Source organism: Drosophila eugracilis, unplaced genomic scaffold, assembly GCF_018153835.1.
Source record: "Drosophila eugracilis isolate 14026-0451.02 unplaced genomic scaffold, ASM1815383v1 contig_2088, whole genome shotgun sequence".
Lineage (NCBI taxonomy): Eukaryota > Metazoa > Arthropoda > Insecta > Diptera > Drosophilidae > Drosophila > Drosophila eugracilis.
Genome location: NW_024572964.1, coordinates 3,703,284 through 3,721,544, shown reverse-complemented (window position 1 = coordinate 3,721,544; position 18,261 = coordinate 3,703,284). Strand labels below are relative to the sequence as shown.

Here is an 18,261-nt window from a genome sequence, read left to right as displayed (position 1 = left end):
AACAACGATTGCCAATTACAATATCATTTCTCTTCTTGTCTCCTCGGCTTTGTGTTTGCATTTGTTCATTTTGTCTGCCTTTGGGCTCCTTTTTTACCTTTTTTACCTGTGTCTTTGCATGAGTGTGCGTGTGTTGGGTGCCATTAAGAAATGTGTCAAAACATGTGAGGAATTATATAAGTTAAAAGACGACAGCAGGGGCTAACCAGTGAGACAGGCAGGGTAAAAGGACAAGAAACTGGCAGAGGGAATAATTCATTTTTATGAATTCTTATAATATATAATTGTTTTTTTATAACAAAGCTTGCAAAGTATGTAACACACAATATAGAACCTATCCAAATAGCAAAAATTCGTAATTCCCGATCTTCCTCCCAAAACAAAGCATTTCCTTCATGAAATGGCCGAAAATGATGACAGTATTCCGTCCAATAATGGCCCGAATATAGAATGCCATACCTCATTGAGTTTGTTTTCAAATTCCTGATCGAACTGCAATCACAGTTTAAAATGTCAAATTTTAGCCATTTTTTCAAAAAAAGACGAAAATGTGAAAATTAGTCACCTCAGATTTTCTCCTCAACATGCCAGCAGTATGCCCATAATTTAGCCAATAATGGTCGGAATATGGAATGGGATACCTCGCTAAGCTCGTGATTAAAAATCCAACAAAACTGCATTCATAGTTTAAAATGTGAAAATTAAGCCGATTTTGCAATATTTTGATGACAAAAAATTGACAAAAATTAAAAATCCAAAAATCAACAAACGAATGATAAGGAAAGTTTGTTTCGGTCGTTAGATTGACAAAACAGTCCTCCTTTTAGCTGTGCGTCTTGTTTTAACCAAGTTATAGGAATAAAACCGATAAAAAAAAGACCATTTTCTGACAGAGCTCAGAAGTCTGATTGTCTCCCCAAAATATCACAATTCTTCCCACCACAAAGTCAAAAACGGACGGAGTATGGAATGTCATATATCGCTGGATTCGAAATAAAAATTCCAACATAACTGTATTTACAGTTTAAAAAGCACATTTTTAGCCATTTTTCGCAAATTTTGATGATGTTACCCCTTATCGAAAATGCGAATATTCGTTATCTCAGATTTTCTCCTCAGCATGCCAGGGTTATGCCCATAACTTGGCCAATAATGGTCCAAATATGGAACGTGATACCTCGCTAAGCTCGTAATTAAAAATCCAACAAAACTGTATTCACAGTTTAAAACGTAAGAATTTGGCAAATTTTTGCATATTTTGATAATGTTACCCCTTACAGAAAATTCAAAAAATTGCCAAAAATTAAAAATCCAAAAATCAACAAACGAATGATGAGCAAAGCTTGTTTCGGTCGTTAGATTCACAAAACAGTCTTCCTTTTAGCTGTGCGTCTTCTTTTGACTAAGTTATAGGTATAACTCCGATAAAAAAAATAGAATTTTCTGTCAGAACTACCCAAAATATCGCAATTCTTCCCACCTCAAAGCCAAAAAACGGACGCAGTATGGAATGTCATATATCGATGGACTCGAAATTAAAATTCCAAAAAAACTGCATTCACAGTTTAAAATGTGAAATTTTGGCCGTTTTTCGAAAAAAAAGATGATGTTACCCCTTATCGAAAATACGAAAATTGGTTTTCTCAGATTTTCCCCTCAAAGTCTCAATATTATTCCCATAACTCCGCCAATAATGGTCTGAATATGAAATGTGATACCTCGCTAAGCTCGTAATTAAAATTCCAACAAAACTGTGTTCACAGTTTAAAATGTAAAAATGTTGCGAATTTTTGCATATTTTGATGATGTTACCCCTTACAAAAAATTCAAAAAATGGACAAAAATAAAAAATCCAAAAATTACCAAACGAATGATAAGGAAAGTTTGTTTCGGTCGTTAGATTCACAAAACAGTCCTCCTTTTAGCTGTGCGTCTTGTTTTAACTAAGTTATAGGTATAACACCGATAAAAAAGGGGCATTTGCTGTCAGAACTCAGAAGTCTGATTGTCTCCCCAAAATATCACAATTCTTCCCACCACAAAGTAAAAAACGTACGGAGTATGGAATGTAATATATCGCTAGACTCGTAATTAAAATTCCAACAAAACTGCATTCACAGTTTAAAATGTCAAATTTTGACAATTTTTCCCAAAAAAAGATGATCCCTTGATCTCATATTTTCCCCTCAAAATGACAGTATTATCCAGTCCATAACTTAGCCTCATTTTTCAAATGTAATCTTTGCTGATTTAAGTTCATTAATAGAACGAAACATTATCTTTTAAATATCCCCCAGAAAACGAAAACACAGCTCGCGTGAAATTTGAATTAGAGCAGAACATTGGTCATTGGCACGTACCCTCTTAAGAGGCCTCTTAGCCCCCTTTAACCCCCCTGAACACCAGGGTCACCCCCATTCCACAAACCACCCAACCATTCAGCCATCGCCAGAATCAAAAGTCAACAACTCTCGCTTTGTTTTACTTTCCCAGCAAACAGAAATTAAAGCCAGAGGAAGAGGCAAAACGAGTGGCGGACAGGAAAAGCCAACGCATGACACAAATTTCAGGGAAGGAAGGTGGTGGCAGAACAAAAAGCGGACTGCCGTGGAAATGGGGAAAACGCGTCAAGGGAAATGATGGAAATATTGAGAACGCATATGAGAAGAGCAAAAAACCCAAAAAAAAATAGTCGAGACTTTGGCGCGCGGCATTCGGTAAACAAAGGGAAAACGTTCAGCAAACAGAAACGGAAAACAGAAACTCGCTGGTTGACCGAGCATCAATAGAGCGGCTAACTTGCTGGATTGCTATGGAAAAACAAAGGAAAAGCTTCGGACAAAATGCGGGAGTTTCCTGTGCAGGGCGGCCGGCTAATGAAGCCTGAAATCGATTTGTGGACTCAAACAATGCTCTCCGATCGATTTAGATGAAGGGTGATCGCCATCGAACCACTTGATCCACCTCTGAACCACCTGCAACACCTGAGCCACCCACCTTTTGCTTGGATATCCGATCGACAGGCAGCTGTTGCCATCTCGAAATCCCCAAATTTACAGCATTCCTCTTCCTTTTAGTGGCATTTGCCTTCTCACCGGGAATTTACGATCGCTGCCTTTGTTTACTTCTCCTCATTGGTGCTCTTTTTATTGGCCTCTCCTTCTATATACTTACCTCACGCATTGTGTGCACTGAAAGAAACTTCTGAAGGTTAAAATACTTAAATGTTTTCATTTTTTAATTTATTACCTAAGCAACCCACTCTATCAGTTATAATATAATAATTTTGAAAATGTAAGTGCAAAGCAATTTTACTAACCTCGTCTTATAAGTTTTTCCTCAGTGGATTTGCCCGATGGCGACTCAAAGGAAACAAAAGCGGGGCAGAAGCACCACCGCACCACCTCACCACCGCACTGCCGAGGCTGAGGTGTCAAGTGTTTTGCGTTATCTTCTGCGGTTGCTGCCTCTTGTTTGTAGGCCAACTCGGGCTGGCAGGTTAGGATCCAAGAGGCCAAGACCGCCGAGGTGTCTGCTTCTCGAATTGCGTCAAAAATTATCGCCATTAAATGTAGATGAGCGTTTAGTTGTAAAGTTATTGGCCCATAAATAACCCCAGAGTCTGTAGCTAGCCCCCACCAGGCATCCAGGCTGCATCTCGTGGTGGGGCGATGCCTGTTCTCTTCATTCATAAAATGAATGTGATTTATGAACCGTTGGGCTTGCGGAACTTTTGATTGCAGGTTCTAATAAGGACGATGGTCGTTGCAAATTGAAATTCATTTGCTGATTGAGCAGGAATTTAGTGAAATAAAAACTGGGTGGATTGCGGCAGGGGGAGAGAAATTTTACTAGATGGAATTTATATGACGATGATGATTAGGGTAATTTTCTAATGATTCGTGCTAATGTCTTCTCTTAATAAAGAAGGAATGCATTAGAGATTTCAGTATATTTTATCCGAAAAGAGGAAGTTTCACAAATTTGTTTAAATTTGCTTGTCAGCTTTTTAATTCACTTCAATTAACCAAGAATTCTTTCAAGCAAATAGTTTTCAGTTTTTGGAAAAATATTGCCAGATTTTGTAGGAAACAACCATCACTTGACGCCTAGATGGCTAGCTAGCGCCATCTATGACTCCAGTTCAAAAGACAAGCTAAAACCGCGAGTTCCTGCCTTGGCCGTAGGGAGGCGCTGCATTAGTTTCCAAATAGAAATACGAGGTGGCGCTGGATAAGCAAGCATCAATTTTAGAATCTGAAATTTTAATAATAATTTTTACTAACCTTCGACTGACATGTTCGCCCATGAAAACTGTTTGCTCTTCTTCAGATTTTTCAGCATTCTTCGATTCTGATTTTTCCCTTAAACAGTCCTCAGCATGCCGACTCTTAATGGCTACCAAACTGCAGGAAATCGCAGGGAAATTCTTTGGCATTCCAATGGATTCAGCATAGAACATGACTGCCCTATTGTGACTGCAACTATCTAAAAATTATGAACAAAAAAAGTATAAAATAGTAACTAGTTAATAAGAAGAGCTTACAAGCCTCATGAAGTAGCTTACTGGCAGCAACGACATCCACATTTTCGCATCCCGGCTGAGGAGCCAGACCAAAATTGGGATAAAAATCCACAGTTCCTCGAGGTCTTATATCCCCGAACAAGGGATAGTCCGTGTGGATTACATCCACAAATTGAGCGGCATTCGAGTGCAAACTGTCATCCGATCGACTTGAGAAGAGGGGAAGAGCTGGGTCCAGTCCTGTAACTCTGCCTAAAGTTCCATTGAAATACCTTCCGATTAGTCCAGCAATATGAGCTCCCAGGCTGTGACCTATGACATGAACTCCATCCAGAGATACTCCATGTCGCTGAAGAAAATCCTCTAATAATTTCGACAGAACTCGAGCCACTTTCTTCACAGCCAAACGGGAGGTTGGGTAATCCAAATTGGCCACAGGACCCCAGTCAGCCACCAAGACATTGTCATAGCCTTGGGCAGTATAGGCTTCGGGATTAATGGGTTAATGCAATATTCAGATACGATTCCCATTTGAATTCTTACCATTTCTCAGAGGCATAATTGAGCCATGAGTGCGAGATCCCAGATAGCCATGCACAATCAACTTGACAGATTCCACCGAGGCCAACTGATCGACATTCCCCAAAAGAACATCCGCCGATGGCTTTAGAAAGTAAATATTGCTTTCATTCAGCAAGGTGTCCAGCAGAGCTGCCTGCAATCCCAGAAACTGGCACAGAATCGGCACCAGACAAAAGCCGGTCTTTACCATGTTCGAAGTTGGCTAGTTAACCCTATCGAGTAACTAAAGTTCCCACCCAAAACCCCCACTATTTATACCTTGAAACAGGTATGCGTTCCGCTAATCGACCGATTAGGGGAAATCTCCCAGATATGACGTACGTTCAGGTGGGTACTCGTAACATTACTGTATTATCTAGGTATTAAGTAATTTTCCATAAATATTACACACACACGCACAGAGAGATTCAAAGCTAAAGCTAGGGTTAAAATGCAAGCAATCGATTGTGGGTTATCCCTGATTTAGGAGATGGCAGTTGGGCATGGACATGGACTGATCCTATCGCCTGGCGTCATCTAATGATTCGGCAACGGGGCGTATCATCCATCGGACCTTCTTCAGAGAATTCTGACCAGCGAAGGTGTCCCACCACATTCCAGTTTCTCCAGTCTGGGCATTGGGCAAATACTGACCAAAAACGTTGCTCTTCGCGCAGTTGCTATACCATCCAGCTCCCTTATGTTTCAAGGCGCAGTTGCAGTCCAGGCAGTTGTCGTTATCGTGGTCAACAGTACTGAACCTGGCTCCGGCATGATAGGACAGGGAATCTCCCGCTGGAATGAGCGGGTTGTCCTGGAATTTGCCCAACAGAATGAGGGGGAATGACTCCCTTTCGCTGCCAATGGCAAATAGCGAATAGCTCGCATATGCCACGTTGCCCGAAAAGTCCTCCAGCGCAATCCTAAGTTCATACAAGCCGGATGAGGTCAGGGCATGCAGTTTGTTTAGGCCAATAAAGAAATCCCCAGCCAGGTTGCCAAAGCCATCGCGATAGTCCAGCCAGCCGCGTTCGAAGTTCACATCATCGGAAGTGCGGCTCAGGATAACCGTCCAGTCCCCATCACAGGAAACGTAGAAGGACTCCGATTCGGGCGTGAGCTGGATTTTCAGGATTCCATCAACAGCCAGAATGTGAAAGGCGCAGCTGTTGGGCACTGACTGGCCGGCTGGTCCGTAGAAGATGGGCGACTGGGAAACGCTCGCCTTTTGACCTTTTCCATGGATCACGCGGGTCTGGCGCCTGCATGATAATCATAATGATTACTTTGATCGTTAAAAGAGTAATAACTCTTACCTAATAACCTTTGCCAGATTGCCAACTTCAACCTGCACGGATCTGACATTGATAGCTGTTGAGGCCAAAAGAGTGGCCAAAGCATCCAGTCGCTCGGATAAGTTCAAATTGGTTTCGTTAAGTACCTGACCTCCGGATAGGGCATACTGACTCTGCGGAATATCACGAGCAGTTCGGGAGAGAACTGTTCAAAAAGAATATTTATTAAATAGGTTTACCAAAAGGGTTTTAATTGAGTAACCAGAGGGTTAAACACAACATCAACACAACGTAAACTTGCTACTGGGTTACCCTTCATCTTGTTGCGGTTGTTGAGCTTGTGTTTTAGCTCTCTTACACGCCGTGGACCAAAAACCTGATCGGTTTCACCTTTAAGCTCATCCAGAGTGTTCCTCGACAGTCGCTGGATGTGCTCGAAGCTGTCCAGTCGCTGCAGGAAGTCCATTTGCTGGGCCTTCATAGATTCCATTTTGGCTGAACTGCTTTCAACTAGCTGATCCAATCTGGAATATATATAATAAACAATGCCCTGCTTAGAAGCTGATAAAGTTTCTTTGTGTTTCTCATTCCGCTTGTTAATCAATTTCAGCTTGCCATTTGCAGATTTTAATTCTCAAATGATCAAGAAAAGGAAAATAATTACCGATCGAAGGCAATAAAAAGAGAAAATATATTAACTAAACAATCAGAACGCTGAGTGCCAGTTTATAAACACTCTGCGGATGCGTGCGAAAAACAGCAGCTAATTTCTGCGAATCTATAACAATAAATTTGACCCACAAAGCGTCAGCAGATGTTTCTCAACGATTACTTCATTCATGGATTTATAATCGAAAGATGGACTTATTGAGCATTACTAAAGACTACATTCATCTGCCAAATAAATCGCAGTGTCACCGAAAAGATTCCGAAAGCATATTGTTTGACCGGTTTTTTACAAAAAGATATTTCATATGATCTGTCTATGTCAAACCAGTTCTCACTTCTTATCGATGACTTCCAGGCGGTGGCGCTGGTCCTCGTCCAAGGTCACCAAGACCCCAACGCGATCGTGCAGATTGGTCATCAGTTCCCTGTAGTCGCATCTCGGAGGACTCGTGGGGGCTGCCAGACCCTGGCAAAGTAAAGGGAAAAAACCAGGGAGATGGTACATTAGCAAACACGAGGCCAGCGCATTGAACTTGTTCTGGCCAAAACGAAACCTGCTGGCCAAAAGTCAGCAGCGAGTCACCAAGCCTGAAATTAGCCTCACATTACAGTAGACGATCGAAAGAGCAAACAACACACGAATTATGCTAAATCGGTTTTTGCATGCCGAACAAAGGGTTAATTTATGGCTTTTATTTTCTTGGTCTTTTGCCAATGTTTAATGTTTGGAATGCCACTTGAAAGCACTTCAGGGAAAGCTCTTGGCTTGTATTCTTTATGCGTTTATATGCGTTCTATTTTTCTGCTATTTTGTCGTTATCAACTTTTGCTTATTTATAGCTTTTGTTTCTTTTATTAGGCCTTCAGTTCTTAGACTTTAGATCTGCATTAATCACTTAAGTATTTTTAAGTTAGACTAGAAACTTGTTTGCTATTCAGATAATAATCATTTTAAAAGCACTTTTCATTTTAATTTCAGTTATCAATAGGAATCTGTATCCACTTAGAAGCCGCTTGTTAATTTTCTGTATTAATCACTCTTTCGATCATCTGCCGTGTTCTCACTGTAACGCACTCGGAAGTTATTGGGCATGCGCGACCGCGTCTGGTTGTTTCGGGGGTTACGTGGTGGGAGTGGCGGTGCCTGGGTTACTTCGGGAACTTCCACCAGAGAGCCAGTGCCAGAACCACAGATCACGGCCAGCAGCATGACGATGGCCATCGCCACTAATTGGGGCCTCATCATGTCACTCTGTTTACGCGTCGCTCAAAACAAACAAAACACTCGCAATCTTATGAGAATTTGACACCTATCCGAAGTCTCACGCCAGACCCCGAGATCAATACGTCCGTTCAGTTTGAAATTCGCGAAGAAACTCATCGGATTTTCAGTCTCAATCGACAGTCGCAGCACTGGGAGAGGAGCTTTTCTCGTTGAAGAGCTTTCGTGAGATGCTTGAAGAGTAGGTTTTTTGTCGAGGGATCGTCTTTGTTTATATACATCTGTCTAGAAGACTGGGAAAAATCCCCCCGGTTATTTGGCCTTTTTGGGCTGTCAATCATTCGGGCGTCTACTTTGTACACCGATCATGACCAAAACAATTTGCAACGGCTTGTAGAGAACCATGAACACCAGCTGAGAATTATTAATTGACTGTGCAAAAAAGGGGGATGGAATCACCACCAAGAACTACTAGTCTTGAGCTTAGCTTTGGTCTTTAGTTCTGGTATCATTTTAATGCTAATTAGGCGGGGAATGGTGCTAGCCAAGATTAACTCATGCATCTGTTAAGTTAAAGCTTAGTTCTGGTAATATATAAGTCTAGGTAAGACCCCGATAACTATTTGTAATTATTTAATAATATTACCTATCACAATGGGTTTTAGTCAGGTTTTATGCGTTTTATATGTAAATTTAATGGGAAAAAGGTATGTTCTTTAAGGTTAAAATGTGTAATAACTTTTTATAGGTTCTTAGTTTCGATTAACAGAAAATAATAAAGCTTACAATAGCTTCAACTTGATGTAATTAAGTAGATATCTTATTATAGAAGAAGGTTGCTAGTTTGTATCTAATAGCTGGCCAAAATGCGTAAAGTTGCTAACCGGCAATAAACCTAGATTTGAGAAGCTTCTCGTCTTAAGTCATCAATGCTAATTGCTAGATAATTTCATGCAACTGAAGCTGAGGATGCTCTTACCTCACCTTACTGCCCATTTGGCTGGCTAATAATATGCAAAAGCAGTTTGTGTAAGCTGGCCTTAACTTGGCTACATTACCATATTATTAAACCACATATCTCGCTCGATAAGAAAGGGCTTACCTTAGTATGCGATGAGTAATCGCCGTTGCGGAATGCATAGTAAATGCCCATGTGATTTTCCCCTTTACGTTGACATTTTATTTATAGATTTATACGCGTTTTTCATTTATATGGATTTTGGCCTTAGCCGTCATCGAATGGAAATAATGAAAGACTCACGAGCAGAATAAATATGGATGCAATTGCATTTTTCAGTTTTTCAGCTTTTCAGCTTTCAAGTTACAAGTTGTTCACGAGCTTACCTTTGATTTTCCTGCTGTTCCGCTTATGTCACTTGTAATTGTTTAGCTCAATTACAATGGAGATGGGTTTTATGGATTTTATGGATTTCTGAAGGTTTACAGCTGCATCCGAGTTGGTCATTGGTCGTAGGAAACCTTTTCAGATAGACAGCTGCATGTAATTCGTGCCCAGATGCCTGCCTTTAGATACCAAAAGTCAGGCCCAAACCTCTTCCGAGAGTCGCTAGTTTGTGGCCAAGATGAATTGCCGGGATGGTGACGCAATCGCAATCCATGGGATGGCAAAAAAAAAGGTTTCTTAACATTCAACATCATGTATATTGTTTGCGATTTGGTCGAAAAAAAAGAGTTGTGTCATTTACATAATTAAGGCTCTCGGGTCCCATGGCTGCCACCCATTTTCCGCCACCATCATTTCGCCCGACTTGTCATCTTCTTGAATAATTTCAATTGCCCGAACTGGGGCTGAGTTAATTTCATAGCACGCCAACATTTGAAAGCAATCAAGAATTATTAGCCACATATTGTTATTTATAGCAGTGCCCATGGAGATTAATCAAAGATTGAGTGGAAAACATAGAGACTGTACTTTACTTTTGATTGGCCTTGGCCAGTTTTTATTTAATATTAAATTATTGTACAGGTTGAACTTATTCAAATTGTATTTAGTTGCCATCCATTTGTTAAATTATAAACATTCAATATTTTTCCATTTCGCAATAATATATCTCGCCTTTGTTGTTATTCTCGCCGAATATTCTGATCTGTTCGTCTTTCGCTACTTAGAAATCAACTACAAATATTTACAAAATTCTCATTCTTATTTGATTTTGTTTTAGTTTCCGTTTAACTATACAAAAATGCTTACGAGGTAAACATAAAAATTGCATGCTCCGTCTAAACTATCGCCTAACTGCATCGAGAGTTCGTAATTTGTGTTAATAGATTTATTTTGTTTTTAACAAAGGTACATTAAATATTTACGACAAATTCAATGCATTAAAAATATTTAAGTTTCTCATTCTTGTTTTTACCTCTTTCGTTCCCCAGGGTTCCGAGGGCGGTTTTAACCCTGCCGCGCTTAGCTACTATATACTATATAGAATACGATCCGCTAAAAACATTCTTAGTTTATTTACTCGTTTCGATTACGTTTAGGGATTAGCTTAGTTTTTTTCTCTTCTCCATTAGCTTTTGTTTGCTTTGCTCTTTGCTCGAATGTAGTGCAAAATAATCAATTAGAGTTGCGTTTTTCTTTTTCTGGTTGGAAAATGCCTCGAAAAATCATTCATTTGTGTTTCGTGTGATAAAATTGCATTCAACTGAAAACGAAAACCAGTTCAATCTTGGCTAATTTCGTTCGATTCGATTCGATTTGTTCCATTGGCTCATTGGCTTATAAACTATGGACGTAACCTTCGGGATGGGAAAAGTGCAAAAGTGCGTTGCCATGCTTCGTTACCTTTTGATCGCGTTCCTATAATTAATTCATTTAATTGGGTAAAATTCTGTCTGCAGAGAACCGAAAATCAAGGAATGTGTATACATCCTCTTTGCTAAATTTCGTGTGCGTGCAAAATTTTGTTTCGATTTTAATGGACTTCGCCTCTCTCAGCAAATAATTCTAAACAATCTTGCTGGCCCAGCTACGTTTTGCTTCTCTAAAGTGCCTAATTTTTAATCTTTTATTAAGTTTTTTGTTTACCTTTGTTTTGAGTGTGTGTGTGTGTTTTTGTTTACCTTGCTGTAGTGTTTTTTTCTTTTTGCATACTTTTTTCATAAATCACAGAAAAAGTTTATTCATTTGAAATATTTTTGGTTTGTTTAAATTTGACCTTTAGTTTTTGCTACAAAATATAATCTGGTTGTATGGAACGCTATTAAAACGTGGCCCTAATCGAGTTTATTTTAAGTATCAGCTAACTTTACGGGCTTGATATCTCCTTGGAAACGCGTCTTGATCAGAGATTCTTAGCAATTTGATTGCCTACAACTCAAATTGGCTCCTCCTCATCGTTATCATCGTTTTCCTTCTCGAATAGATTTATATCGATATTCATATTATATTTTGTTCTACTTTTTAGTTTTTATTTTTCTTGTTCTACTCAAATCGTTTTTGATTTTAGATTCATTTACGTGTTTCAAAACCATGTGAAGTGTCTTTGATTTCAATTTGCACATTTGTTAGCTCTCATTTGAACTTCTTGTGTTTAAATGTAGAACCCGAAGTGGTCGGGCGTCCTCTCGTTTTTGGCCAAAATACTGGTCGTACGTTACGTTTCTTAGATTATGGAAATGGATTTGGGCTTGGTTTTTCGATTCTTCTCGCTACGAACTCTAATTAAAATACTTGGTTAGGCTACTTTAGTGTTTAGTTGATGGCTATTTTATCTCGAATTTAGTTTTGGTTGATTGCTAAAAATTTGATTCTACTATTTGCTTTCTTTGCTAGTTAATTGTTTATCTATTCGCTTAAGTTTGCCTCGAAAATGTTATGACTTATGATCCGCCAGCCGACCTCCCTCCCGACCTCTGATCTTTGTTTTTTTTACTAAATATTTCTAGGTATTCATTCAATCATCATCCACGCAGCAGCTAATCTTTCTGAAAATAACTTAAAATTGAAATAAAAACAAAATCAAGAAACATAAATGGTATAAATGGTTTAAATTTATTTGTTTTACATATCTTTTAAGATTGATTTACTTGCTTTTTACATAAATTCATTTAATAGTTATAAAATTATCACTTAAACAGCGCGGCGAATTTGTATAATTGATGGGGACAAAGGACGAGCTACAAAATCATACAATCGAAGGGTTTAAAAGAGCTGTGACTGTGAGTCACATTTGTATAATTGTTGAATTTTTGCGAAATAATCGTTAATTTACCGAGCACATTTCCGTTGATTAATTGATTTATTTTTAGGCTCATTACCGCCAATCCATTAACTTTTATTAATTGCACTCTATTAAAGCAGTAACCAATTTAATATTTTTTATTGGCAATTCAACACTTGTCAGCCGAAAATGTTTACTAAGAACTAAGGACAAAGAATGGAAACGAAATACAGACACGATGACGATGACGATGACGATGATGATTATTATCTCTCACTCATTGCAAACGAACGTATTGCGTAAGCCACGGAGGCAACGCACTCACTAGAAGCTAACTTTAAAAGTAAGTTTTTGTTTTAGCTTACAAAAGAATACAGAAAAAACCATGCGCCTTGACTAAACTGAGTATCCTTTTCGACGCGGCTGCAGCGATGGCCAGGAGAAATCTAAACTAACTTTTTGACTGAAATTAAAAAATGCCTTTGTCTGCCGTGTCTTCTGCTAAACTCCCTCAGCTAAACTCACTGCGAAATCGAACTAATAACTAAAAAGTATCATAGAATTATAGTACAAAACTTCGGCCCGCTCGCTCGAAGTTCCTTCTTGCATTATATATATGGCTGTCGATTGCTGGATGATGCGATAGGTTGATTGACAGATTGATAGTCCAGGAGGTTGGTGATTGGGTGATGGGTGTTAGGGACTGGGATCCTAACAGTAGAAACGTACGCCATCCACAGAGAGGACTTGCTTTAATTTTCATTTATTCTGTCGATTTGGCTCCGTATAAAGCTGCACGCCTTCCACGGTGAAAATTGAGGTTTCTGTTTGTGGGGGGCGAGACAAAAAGGACATTTGTAATTATTAAAAAACATATATATATATTTAATAATATTATTTGCAATTAAAAAGTTTGAATTATGACAGCAGCCTGGACTCTGACCATGACATAATTTAATTTACGGCCATCGACGAGCGACCGACAATTAAAATTGCCATTGGCGGAATTACATTTTGCAGCCACACATGATGTACTCCCGCAGTTGCCAGGCGCCCTGACCACGCACAAAACTCAGTTGAATGTGTACAGTAAATACTCTAAACAGTAAACATTCTGTGAAGTGAAGTTATCTGAGAGATAAATCCTATTTTCCTGTAAGAATCTCTTCTCTGTCATAGCTTTCCCCAAGAATCTCATTACAAATCTAGTTTAAGCTTTAGTTCAGTTCACTAAACCAATATTTACTGTGCCAGTAGCTTGGTTTATCTGCACAGTAGTACTCGGTGAGTATGCCAAGCTAAACCACAAAACCGCACACGGGGTGTGATGACCTTTTCCTGGCCATGATAAATGAAGCGCATTAGTTGCGTTTTAATTGATTCTATCTGTCCACGCTGCGTACGGAAAATTCCCGGGAAAACCAACCCAGCACCCTTCTCGTAATGAGCTAGGGGGTATACGACTGTGATTTAGCCAGAAATTAGCATAGCTCCCTATCAGGATTTGTGTGCATAGAAAAAATAGAACCAGTTCTGTGTAAACAAATCACGCGTTAATCGCATTTTAAGCACACTTTAAGCTGCCCTCGATTAAGTGCAAGTCCTGCGAGGGGCATTTGCACTTCATTCATTTATTTTCGGTTTTCCCAATGCATTTTCTCTCTCTCTCCCTCTCCCTCTCTCTGGCTATATATACTTTAAAGCCCTTTCTATTGCAGTTGATTTTGTGTTCCCCATTTTTCCGCAAAACTCCCTGCATTGCATTTGCCAAATTGCATAGCCCGCAACTTGCTGCTGGTTTTGGGGGGGCTGACCCTTGGATTTCCTTTTCTCTCATTTTTGGGAAATGTTTCCATTTACCGAGTGGCATCCGATAGAAGGTCTGCTAATGAATGCAGGCCCTCAGGAAAAACGGAAGTTACTGTGCATTTTATTTACTCGAAAATGTTAGGCAACTTGCAGTTGTATTGGCAAAGATAATTGCTTATATATATCGTACTATATAGAAGTAGAATCAAGTATTGGGAAGTTAATTTGTATGGGAAAGGTTTTGGTTAACATTCAGATGTTCACTTATCGCAATCTAATTAGCAGACCAACTTGATTTTCTGTCTGTAGACGAAATATTTGTCCAACAAAGTTGTCCTTTGCATTCGGTATTTATTTTGGCCAACTTGTTGCAAACTTTTGCCACCACTTGAAATACAAATTAAAACTGGCAAATGCAATTACTGTTAACTACACCACGGAAACACTCGCTAAGCAGGCCCCTCAGCCCAAGGAAAACTGAACTGCTGCTCCTCGAAAGGCAAACAAATTGTCGCGAAACTTAAATGAGTTGTCCTGATAAAGAATGGTCTACCTTCACGGCACTTTTTCCCCTGACTTTCTCCCAACTTTGGCCAAACATTTCTCATCCTTTCTTTTTGCCCCTTTTTCTCTTTGTTAATTGGTTTTCTTTTCGGCCACAGACGATGGCCGAGGAAGTTTTATTCGGGCCTGTAAATGTTTAATGCATTAATTCAATTTTCAGCACTCACCGTCTGGCAATTCGTAGAGTTTCTTTGGCAACTGCGCAAAGTACGGATGCTGCAGTGCATCATCGGCGCCCAAACGCTGCTCCGGATTCAGTTGCAGGAAGCCGTTCGCTATCGTCTCGCCCTCGATGATGTCGTACAGTCGTGGGAAGTTGTGACCCAGTTTCCGCGGTCGATAGAAACCTGCAACAGTACGTAAAAGCACCGAAGTTAAATTAGCTCTGGAGTTCAACGTAGCAGCATTTAGCCTTCTGGCCAATTACTAACCCAGCTTGTGCGGCTTATAGCCGGGAAAGTGGGTGACCCCCGCCCACGTGTCCTCAGTGGGTGTGCCCAGCAATTTGAATATCTTGTCCAGCTGATCATAGGTATCACGTATGCCCGGAAACGTCGGCATCCCGGTCACCATCTCCACAAAGATACAGCCAACGCCCCACATGTCCAGCGAGGTCGAGTACTCGGTGCTGCCCAGCAGGACATCTGAAATGGTCACGAACTCTCTCTGGTAAGTAAATGCACTTCTGTGTTACCTTACATTTGTTGCAAAATAAATTGCCATTTTAAATAAATAAAAGCAGGAGAGGGTGAGAGGGAGAGAGTGGAGTTCCAGGAAGAGATAGCTCTGCACTTCCTGTGCACCTTTGTGTTTATCTTGGCTGCCGCTTTTTGGCCAGCAGCTAACAAAGTTTAGTCCTCCCAGGGGCACATACTAAATTTCTGGTAAGGGCACTGTGTGTTTTCGTTTAAGTAAGAGGAACTACTTCTCTGGAAAACTAACTTTAACTTCTGCTGAAGGTTTACAAACAAATTGGGTAAATAGGACAAGTTTTAGGGATCGGAAAAATTAAAAAAATATAAACTAAAATGCTTTATAATTCTAATTTAAATTCCAAAAATATTCAACAACCCTTAAAAACTCAGAAAACCTTTTAAGAAGAGTACCTTCACCTATGCACCTGTTCACCTCCCACAAAGAGATTTCCCTCACATAGGTGGCGACAGGTGCCCATAGCAACCACATCCGCATCTGCACATCCGCTCTCCCTACCCTCCCTACCTTTGTTTTTTGCATGCTTCCGCTTTTTGCCTGCCGGCGTTGTCTGCCAAGAAGTGCAGATTAAATTTGTTTAACATGCTTCCGAACTATTCCCCCAACTAAGGTTGATGGCGCCCACGGGTCAAGGGGTCAGGGGTCAGAGGATAGCAGCTCTCAGGTATGCCATCCGACACAAAGTGTTTATGCCCAGGGAATTGCATATTAGAAAAAATTAACTTTATTCCTTTCTGTCTCTCCCACACGCTCTATACTCGTTCGTTTTAGTTTTCCATTTAGCTGGCCAGCAAATTGATGGAAAATCTTTGCCATGCAAAGTGATTTGTTTACCCATTGTCCGGGGAAGAAGGATCTTAGGGCAGGGCTTTCATTTAATCTCTCCGACTAAGCTAACAATTTTCAGCCTCTATGAACGCCAATTAATTGGCTTTGAGTGCAGAAAACAAACGAAATAATTTAATGCGCTTTTCAAATTGGTTCGACTTTGCGCCTGGGCTAAGCTTCGAGCTGCAAATTGTTTGCTTTTCCGAAAAGTGATTACTAGTTTGGTTTTCCTTCTTTTTTGGCTGTGAGAAGCTTACATGAAAAGGCTTTCAAATGTTTAACTTCAAAGGGATTAAAGGGAGAAGGGAAATACAAATTGTATATGAAAAAATTCAAGCTTTTTGCAGCCTTTTTCAAGAATTTTAGCAATGGAAAGTGTGAAAATTCCAAACTGTTACATTTTCCCAGTCAATCCAATTAATATTAATTGAAATTCCTGAAACACCAAAACTACAGAAATTCTGTCAAACATTTAAATGAAAATTTGTGAAATTACTAACTGGCCAAGGTTCCACCTCTCTCCCTCCATTCCCTCCCTACTTCACATAGCAAAAACCCTTTCGGGAAAAGACGCACCTGGCGGGCGGTACCATAACGTGACCACCTCATGGGAGTAGGTGTGACTGGGCACGCTCTTGGCCCTGGCCAATCCAAAGTCGGCCAACTTCAGTTCGCCGCAGTCGCTGATGAGCAGGTTCTGCGGCTTGACATCCCGATGGAGGACGCGCCGCTTGTGGCAGTAGGAGAGTCCACGGAGCAGCTGGAAGAGGAACAGACGCACGTTGCGATGGTCCAGGCCGCCCGGATGCTTCTCCATGTATTGCGACAGATCCGTATTCTGGAAAAGGAAAGGTAGTACCAGGTATGAGCAAAAAAGAAGTATTAATGATGGAATCTTCGCTCCTTTCAACATTTTGTGGCTTCTTCCAAGTACTTACCACATATTCAAAGACAAAGGTCAGCGTCTCGCGCGTGTGGACGATGTCGTGCAGCGTGACGATGTTGCTGTGTTTCAGTTCTTTCAGCAGCGAGGCCTCGCGAATCGCGGTGAACGGAGCTCCTTCCTCCTCCTGCAGCCGAATCTCCTTCAGCGCCACCCGCTGGTAGGTTAATCTGTGGGCCAAACAAAATGGGGGACGGGGAATTAATAAAATAAATACTCAAGCTGGAATGTCCGACAAGAACAACAATTGCACAGCTGCCGGCGAGGCAACAAAGAATTAGGCTCACAATTTGTGGTAGGAACCCAACCCAAAATGTCGCCCTGTCCTGGCCAAAAGTCAGGATATGTGTTGGGTGGGTCTGTGTGGGGGAGGCAGGGTAGGGAGCCTTTGTATATTAAACAGACATAACGACCCAACACGCAGGGAAATGTACGGCAAACACTTAAATTAGGATAAGGGACAGGCCACAGGACATGGAAAAGCAGCCAGGATACACCATGGCGGCAGTGATGGCAGCTCAGCTTCTTTCTTTTCGTGATAAATAGCTGAGATTGTAGGAGGAAAAAAGGTTTCAGGGATCTAAAAAAAATAACTTAAGACTTCTTAAAAATGAAAGGAATTACTCTTTAAGTCTGAAGAGCTTTTCCACAAACTCATTAACTCAATTAGAAATCTTTAAATGGGTAAATCCCTTCCAGCTAAAACATATATCCTTCTTCGAAAAAACGACAACACTTTGCAGAGGCTGTCGAGAGCGGCAAGGAAAGGACACAGCGGAGGACATTTGAAGTGTCAAATTAGGTTAAATTATTTGACACTGCCGCACAGACGTTGGCAATTTATGCGGCTTTCTCGCACTGCCGAGTCAACATTCTAATTGGCAAGGCAAAAGGCGGCCCAAAAAGAAGGCACATCTTACCATAAAGTAGTTGACTTTAAGAGCAGA

General features: G+C 40.5%; 3 protein-coding genes across 10 annotated transcripts in view; all 3 read right to left on the bottom strand.

Annotated features, from left to right (window-relative positions):
* Window positions 1–3,983: 3,983 nt before the first annotated feature.
* On the bottom strand, window positions 3,984–5,328 carry LOC108107754 (lipase member H-A). 2 transcript variants are annotated; one of them, XM_017215423.1, is made up of 4 exons: window positions 5,069–5,328; window positions 4,547–5,011; window positions 4,287–4,488; window positions 3,984–4,229 (listed from the first exon to the last, which is right to left on the bottom strand). In XM_017215423.1, the coding sequence occupies exons 1-4, from the start codon at window positions 5,295–5,297 to the stop codon at window positions 4,157–4,159; spliced, it is 969 nt and encodes a 322-aa protein (XP_017070912.1). In that variant the 5' UTR covers window positions 5,298–5,328; the 3' UTR covers window positions 3,984–4,156. The 2 variants fall into 2 exon arrangements, with proteins under 2 accessions (XP_017070912.1, XP_017070913.1); XM_017215424.1 differs by having other exon boundaries at window positions 4,568–5,011.
* Window positions 5,329–5,439: 111 nt separating this feature from the next.
* Window positions 5,440–8,413, bottom strand: LOC108107753 (angiopoietin-related protein 7). Of its 2 annotated transcripts, none has more exons than XM_017215421.1 (5): window positions 8,126–8,413; window positions 7,386–7,516; window positions 6,694–6,905; window positions 6,403–6,586; window positions 5,440–6,348 (listed from the first exon to the last, which is right to left on the bottom strand). In XM_017215421.1, the coding sequence occupies exons 1-5, from the start codon at window positions 8,294–8,296 to the stop codon at window positions 5,607–5,609; spliced, it is 1,440 nt and encodes a 479-aa protein (XP_017070910.1). In that variant the 5' UTR covers window positions 8,297–8,413; the 3' UTR covers window positions 5,440–5,606. The 2 variants fall into 2 exon arrangements, with proteins under 2 accessions (XP_017070910.1, XP_017070911.1); XM_017215422.1 differs by having other exon boundaries at window positions 6,772–6,905.
* Window positions 8,414–12,264: 3,851 nt separating this feature from the next.
* Window positions 12,265–18,261, bottom strand: part of LOC108107751 (cyclin-dependent kinase 14) — a 91,566-nt gene continuing 85,569 nt past the window's right edge. For all 6 annotated transcript variants that reach the window (XM_017215417.1, XM_017215415.1, XM_017215416.1 and 3 more), the window contains 5 exons: window positions 17,310–17,484; window positions 16,948–17,209; window positions 15,261–15,473; window positions 14,997–15,176; window positions 12,265–13,280 (listed from right to left, as the gene is read on the bottom strand). In XM_017215417.1, coding sequence (XP_017070906.1) covers window positions 13,216–13,280; window positions 14,997–15,176; window positions 15,261–15,473; window positions 16,948–17,209; window positions 17,310–17,484 — 895 coding nt within the window. In that variant the 3' untranslated portion in view covers window positions 12,265–13,215. The remainder of the gene's footprint in view (window positions 13,281–14,996; window positions 15,177–15,260; window positions 15,474–16,947; window positions 17,210–17,309; window positions 17,485–18,261) is intronic.